Raw genomic sequence first — 7280 nt, 5'->3', positions numbered from 1 at the left:
CTGTGCTTCCCTTTCTGACCTGGCAGATGGAGACCTCTACTCGGGCACCTCCATCGACTTTATGGGCAGTAGTGCTGCCTTCTTCCGAACCGGGGTTCACGGGGCTGACCAGAACTACATCCGAACAGAACAGAACCAAGACCACTGGCTAAATGGTAGGGAAGGTATCAAGATACATTCTGGGGGGGCACTGGGTCCTGGCATCCTGCCAAGCAGAGTGACTCCACTTCGTGCTTGGGGGAAGAAGAGTGAGTGAAGGAGGGATGCAGGGCACCATATTTGTTGTGCTACTGCTGGTACCCAGGGCCTCATTTTCTTTCATTGCTGAGAGGCCCAGACCTCCTAGTACCAGTGGGCTCCAATTACCCATTCAAGTACTTCAGATAGCCCCCTTTGTCCTCCCATACCTGCCCCTTCCCCCACTTCCTTGCTCCTTCCAGGCTTCAGGCCTCATGAAGTCCTAGGGCAAGGAGAAAAGCCCTCAGTTGCCCCCTCAGGGCTGTATTTAGGCCCTTAGTAAGACATGATGGGCATCTTTACACATGCTCTGGTGGGTGCTATAATCAAAGCAATTCTCAGGAGCTGCTCTAATTAAAGCACCCCCAGCATCTCATCTATTCAGTATCCCACACTTCAAAATGTCAGCAGGGGCAATTTAACTAAAGCTTGTTCAACAAGTTTTAGTTAAAGTGCCCTTGCTGCCATTTTGAAGCACAGGGACACTGAATACATGAGATTTCAAGGCTGCTGGAGCATGCTAATTAGCACGCTTCAAGCAGACTCAGTCAAGTCTGCTCTGATGCACTGCAATTACAGGATGTCAGAGCAGGCATCCTGCATGTCTACAGGCACCCTCTGGTTTGAAACCAAAGCCTAGCAGTTTCACTTGCTTCTGGGCTGAAGACACAGGTTAGCTATTGTTTTGGTGCATAACTCAGCCCAGGTTGGCTTGGACATTTTTCAGATCTCTGTTGCATGAAGAAGAATAAGCAAGGAAGATCACAATGAAACTATCACCCTGCAGGAACAGTTTGGGCTTGTGTAACCCACCAGTCAGTGGGTGTGAAAGGGCCTGCTCTGTGCCTCCTCTGCAGAGGATGGGAATCTGTTGGAGCTGCAGGAAGACAGCTCTAGCTGCTTATGCTTTCAGCCTAGAGGTCTCCTCTCTGGCATACGAAATGGCAATGATCAGACTCATACAGGGGTGTTTATTCTGATTCTGCCAAGGACCCCAAAATGTTTGGACTAAGCACCCTGGGATGCCCTTAGCTTGTCAAGATGCAGACTGGAACAGTCCATTGAACTAGCCCCAAACCTCAGTCCCAGTGGAGTGTGATTCTGGGACCACTGGACAGTGGCCTGGGCTTTGTCCTGCTGAAGCCAGTGCATGGGCAACTGTTGCTGCCTTCGTCAGGGGGGGCACATGCCCCAACTGGCAACCGGTCCCGCGGACCAGAGTGGGGGATCCCCCCGCAGGCAATCCCGCTGACTGGAAGATATTCCCCGTGGGCAATCCTGCGGTCGGGGGGAGCAGGGGGCTGGGCAATCCTGCAATGGCCAATCACTGCGGGCGATCACTGCACTCGCTGGAGCCGCTTCCGGGAGTGGCTGCAGCTGCTTCTGGGAGCAAGCGCCGGCCGATCACTGCAGCCATTCCCAGAAGCTGCCACAGCCACTTCCAAAAGCAGCTGCAGCAAGCGCAGCCAGCGATCAGCCAGCGCTTGCAGGGAAGCACCAGTGTGCCTGCCTGCCCCCCCGCCCATCACCTAAGTGGTGAGTGCAGCCATCAGGGGGTGCATGGGCACTCCCATGCACCCCCTACATGTCATCAGTAGTGGCACGTTTCCAAGGAGGCAGTGACTCTACTGGAGAACCCAGACCCTAGCCACCGTAATTCCAGTCCTGCTTTCTTCTGAGGTGGCTCTTCTCAGCATCAGCTTCTCATTTTACTGAATCATGCCACCAGGCACCAAGTCCAGCAGGGCCTTCTCAGACTAAGCTTTGCAACTGGTTCTTAGCTCCTGAATGCACCTCCAGAGCCCTGTGGTGCTAAGCTTTGCTGAAGATGTGATGGTATTAGCACAGGAGTAATTGAGTGAGATTCTTTGGCCCACATTGTGCAGGGGTCGGGCTCTATGATCAGACTGAGTGTTCTGGCTTTACAATCTAGGAATGGGTCCTAATGCCAAAACTCGAGTCTCACCCTACTGAAGTGAGAGCTCTATACAACAGCTACCGTTGCTTCCCACATGTGCCCACAGTGCCTCTCACAAAGGGCCCCAGTCCTGACTGCAGTTCCCAGGTGCCGCTATAATATAAACCCAGAGCCCAAGGCTGCCAACACTAAGTCATTTTCTCCCTTCTGTTCCCCTTGTGCAGAGCCTGTGTTCATTGGGGCCTATGCCATTCCTGACACCTACAATGCCCACGATGACAAGGTGTACGTCTTCCTCCGTGAGATAGCCCTGGAGGCTGGCCCGTGGGAGAGACGCCGCATCCACGCCCGGGTAGCCCGGGTATGCAAGGTAGCTCCCGCGAGGCCAGAGTGCTGCTGTGGGCCACCCCCAGGAGACACAGCAACCCCGTCATTCTGCCACTGTCTCATAATGAAAGGGGGGTGACGTTGCTCATAATTCCTTCACTCACCTCAGGGGCCTTTTGGCTCAGTACCGGGGTCTGATAAGAGCAGGCAGCCTAGTTTGTGGTTACAGAAGAACAGTAGAAGTTGGGGCTTACCTGGCTTTGCCATGAAGTAAACACATACAGCAGTTTACGCTCATTACACGACTTTGAGCAAGTCCCTTTGTTTCCCTCTGCTAGTGCTTCCCCGTCTGTCATGGGCGGTGAGGACACCTTGCATTCTCAAGCTGGGAACCTAGCTGGAGGGTCTTGAGATGCTGAGTGTCAATGGTATTGCTTTCCACAGCTTGGGTAGCAGAAATGCTAAGGCCTGTGATCCAAGAAGGTTCCCTGGGTAACTGCCCTCTTACCTCTTAGCAGGGAGGTGTGGGAGGGGACTGTGCTGCCCCACAGATCAGTTGTCTCATTGCCCTGTTCTGTCCCAGCCGTGCCCAGGGGCTGTCAGGAGGCAGAAAGTAGAAGAACCTGACCCACCCCACTTCACAGAGTGGCTGGAGGGTGGTGATGATGGGTTGCCCCCCACTCCTATTCAGAAAGCCCAGGTCACAGTGGGGTTAACAATGCTGGAGGAAGCAGGGAAGGAGGATGGGGTTGGTTCAGCAAGACTCCTGCTGAGAAATACCTCTTTGTGCCTGGCAGAATGACCTAGGTGGGAAACGCAGTCTGATCAATCGCTGGAGCACGTTCCTCAAAGCCCGGCTGGTCTGCTCCATCCCGGGGCCCCAAGGCACTGAGACACACTTTGATCAGCTAGGTGAGTGCAGAGCACCTGCCCTGCTCCCTCCCTCAGCCACAAGTCCACGGTGCCCTTGTCTGGGCTTGAGGTGCTGGGGTCCCCTAGCAGGGGACCTGCTGTGTCCTGCATGGAGCTGCCCCCTTCTTCAGCAGAGGGCTCAGGGAAGAGGTGGGTCACCTTGAAGGGTGGGGCAGCCACACTGGACCCTTGCCCCAGAACTGGGTCCTGAGAACTTGTGATCCAGCATTTCGGGGCTTAGGCCTTCTCACCTGGTCTCTTTGCAGAGGATGTCTTCCTCCTCCATACCCGAAACCCCCAGAGCCCTCTCATCTTTGGCCTCTTCACTGTCTCCAGGTGAGCATGGATGGGAAGCTTCTGCCTGAGTGGCCTAAGGGGCATCTGTCCTGCAGGAGGCTTTAGGAGTTAAATGGTGCCTGAGAAGAGGGAGGGGAGAAAAGGGAAAAGCAAAGGGAGTTGTCTCACACAGACAGCGGGGAGACTGGCTGGCAGGACAGGCTGGTGGCCACTGACAGTTCCTGGAGGGACAGAGAGACAGCAGGTCCTTATGGTAGGATGCAGCAAGACCACAGGAAATCAAAGACTCCACTGCAGAGCCAATGTTCACCCCTGGGATCCTGTCCAGCATATCCCAGTTGGAGGGAAGCCTTCCCTCTGCCCCATGAGCTGGTGCTGTTCTGCAGAGGGGATCCCAGAGCGACAATACGTGAATAAGGGATTCATGGCTGCTTCCCTGTGAGCCGTAGATCTCCCTACTCCTGTGCACAGGCTGGTGTGTCTCCAGCTGTGCCGGTCTTGCTATAGCGATGCAGACCCCTTCTGTGCCTGCTCTTTGTTAGCACAAGGCAGCCAGGAACAGAGCTGGGGCAGGATAAAGGAGGTGCAAGCTACTTCAGGGGCTTGCACTGATTGAACACTGACCCATATAAACCAGCAGCTCCTGTACGTGGACAAGGCCATGCCAGCTCCAGCTCTTGCAGCTGCAGGGTCTGTCTCCAGTCCTTTCATTCCTGTGTCTCTCCTTTCCAGCAGCGGGGTCTTCAGTGGCTCTGCTGTATGTGTTTACTCCATGGCTGCTGTGCGAGCTGCTTTCAATGGGCCCTTTGCACACAAGGAAGGCTTTGACTACCGCTGGGTGGAGTACAAGGGGAGGATCCCCTACCCCCGTCCAGGAACAGTAAGTGTGCAGCACTGGGGTAGCTGGGAGGTAACTGGGTCTCAGAAGGGGGAGGGAAGGGGGCAGGCCACTCTGTGCTTTCCAGCCCTCTTCCACTTGCCCCTCTTGCCCCCACAGTGCCCCAGCGAAACGTATGACCCTCTTCTCCAGTCCACTAAGGACTTCCCCGATGATGTGATCAGCTTCATGCGCACCCACCAGCTGATGTGGGAGCCTGTCTACCCGCTTCGCCACAAGCCCATCCTAGTGAAAGTCAATGTGCCCTATCGGCTGCGGCAGCTGTTGGTGCACAGGCTGGAGACAGAGAACAGACACTACGACATTCTCTTCCTCGGCACAGGTAGAGGCTCCGCGGCCTGCGCCCTTGGCCCTATGAACACCTTGCCAGTCAAAGGGTTGGGGGGGCTCTCATGCTACGCTGCTGGTGTGCCTCAGCCTGGTGAGCACCCCTGCTGGAGCCAAGAAAACATTGCCATTCACTTCCATGCAGTCCTGTCTCACTGAGCTGTATTTATGCAGTCCTGTACCCCTAGCACCACCCTGGCAGCATCCACTCATCTACATTCAGCCTCTGGGGTGCTTACCCTTTGGGTCTACCAGTGCACCTGGCCCTAATCAGGACATGGTCACTCCCTGCCTCATGTACCCATGGAGGTCACTGCCCCTCAGAGCTATCCAGGTGCTGCAGACAACAGGGGTACATCCTAGGCTGGCCAAGTGGGTTACTGTGCTCCAAAAGCACAAGTAGGTCATTAACTTCTATGAGGAGCAGCCACTGGAAGCCACCTCTCTCTCTCTCTCTCTCTCTCTCCCTCTCCCTGGCCCCACCTCTGCCCTTCTGCCTCTCCCCCCTTCTTCCACCAAACACATCATTCAGAGCCTACTAGCAAGGGGGGACAGATACACAGAGCTAGCAGATGTGGAGCTAGTGATGCACAAAGTTCCCTCTCCAGGGGTCTGCCAGCAAGCCACACACAGTCAGTGACCTGGAGATAGGCTATAATCAAGAAGGCCCTTCTTCAGCTAGCTTGGTGATGGCCAGCTTGTGGCATGCTTGCCAGGCTGAGCCTGAGGTTGGTGTCTCTTGCTATACTTAGGGGGCTCTGGCTTGGTCTTCTCACATGGATGTGAGAGCTCACATTGCATAATGCCTAAACATCCTTGGCCACCTTCCCCAGGGCTGGTCTCTCCTCAGCTCTCCCAGCTAGCTTGGCTTTGGATTGAACAGAGATTCACTTAAGTGCTTGCTGGAGCATTTCAGGGCAACCTGCTCTCTCCTCCTTGCTCAGCACAGGAGACCGTGCTCTCATGCTGGCCTTGAGGCAGTTTTCCCTGTGAGGGGAGGAGATGCAATAATCCCCTTGCTCTAATCAAGTAGCCAGAGCTATAAAAGGCTTCCAGACTCTCTTCTTTGTAGCACCTGCTCTCCATAAATCATGGCTGCAGTACAGGTTTCCCTCGCTTTATACGGGTTCTGCATGTGTGAATTCGCTCTTATGGGATGACCCTTTTTATACCAAAAATTCATTATATGCAAGGTAAATTCACTCTTGTGAGATCAGTGTGGTGCAACCCCGCAGTCAGCTGCTTTGTGCGGTGCATTGTGGGAGTGACGCTTACCAAAATACAGCCTCCTGTGTGGATCTGTGATCCTCACTCGTTATCTGCGATGTGTTTCTGTACTTGCCATCCCCATTATGATAGTGCCTTGTGCTTGCTGAGTACCAAAATTGTCTTGTAAAAGTGGTAGAAATGGGTTTGGGGGTCAGTACAGTCAAGGTCTTGGAACCTATCTCTATTTATTACACTGTAAAGTAGGTTCCCTTTATGTGAATTCGAGTTGTGCATTGTTTTCCAGGAACACATGTACAGCATAAAGCGAGGGAAGCCTGTAGCTAACAGCTCACCTCCCAGTTCTGATCATGCTGGCCTCTGGCTCTGGCCCAGTTTTGATTATGCTGGCACGCTGGCCTCTGGGCCACTTGTGACCATCACAGAGATGATGGTGGGGCTGTGACCTCTGCAGTGGCCCTCCTTTGCATTCCCCCTCCTCCTGCTATAAAAACCTCCCCTGCTCCTATGGATGCAGCACATACTGCACAGACTGCAAGCTGTAGCATTCCTGGGTAACTGTAGGGTTTTCCATATAGTCTTGGAGGATATCCAGTTGCCCAGGGTCTCGGAGTCAACAGGCTCTGATCCCAGCATGGTCAGCTCAGCCCCATATCCTTGGAGAGAAACTAAGTTCCAGCTAACCTGTGTCAGTGGGTGTCTCAGGTGAGAACTTGAAGTCTGGGGGCTTGCTTGGATATTGGAAGATGTGGGGTACAAGATGGGGCATGACCTCATATCTGAGGCAGACTTTCCCTTCACTCCACTATTGTGCTGCACTCCAGCTGGTTGTTGCCTTCCTGGAGTAGGTTGCTGCAGAGGTGGCTGTATTTTAGCCGTGCTGCATGTAGATGTGCTCAAAGAGAGTGCTCAGATTCTTGCTGTTGAGAGTATTATGGCCCACACTTCCCTCCCTTCCTAGAGATGCACCTGGTAAAGGTTTCTGGCCTTCCCAGAGCTGCTCCAGGGACTGGCACTTGCCTCTGCAACTAACTCATTAAACTATGAGGTTGCAGGCTTTGACTTGGGTTTGGGGAACCTTCTCAAGGGCAGGCTTAGACACTCCAGTGACTCCCAGATGGCGTGGGGGGGGGGGGG

At 54.1% G+C, this 7280-nt stretch overlaps 1 protein-coding gene across 1 annotated transcript in view; it reads left to right on the top strand.

The window, feature by feature from the left end:
• Positions 1-7280, top strand: part of LOC109292763 (semaphorin-3D-like) — a 63602-nt gene that overhangs the window by 51674 nt on the left and 4648 nt on the right. Inside the window, exons 7-12 of the mRNA XM_019510323.1 lie at positions 27-155; positions 2380-2525; positions 3280-3394; positions 3661-3730; positions 4427-4571; positions 4689-4911. Coding sequence (XP_019365868.1) covers positions 27-155; positions 2380-2525; positions 3280-3394; positions 3661-3730; positions 4427-4571; positions 4689-4911 — 828 coding nt within the window. The remainder of the gene's footprint in view (positions 1-26; positions 156-2379; positions 2526-3279; positions 3395-3660; positions 3731-4426; positions 4572-4688; positions 4912-7280) is intronic.

Source organism: Gavialis gangeticus, unplaced genomic scaffold, assembly GCF_001723915.1.
Source record: "Gavialis gangeticus isolate Ggan-Ray unplaced genomic scaffold, GavGan_comp1, whole genome shotgun sequence".
Taxonomy (NCBI): Eukaryota; Metazoa; Chordata; order Crocodylia; family Gavialidae; genus Gavialis; species Gavialis gangeticus.
This window is presented reverse-complemented; position numbering and strand designations above follow the sequence as displayed.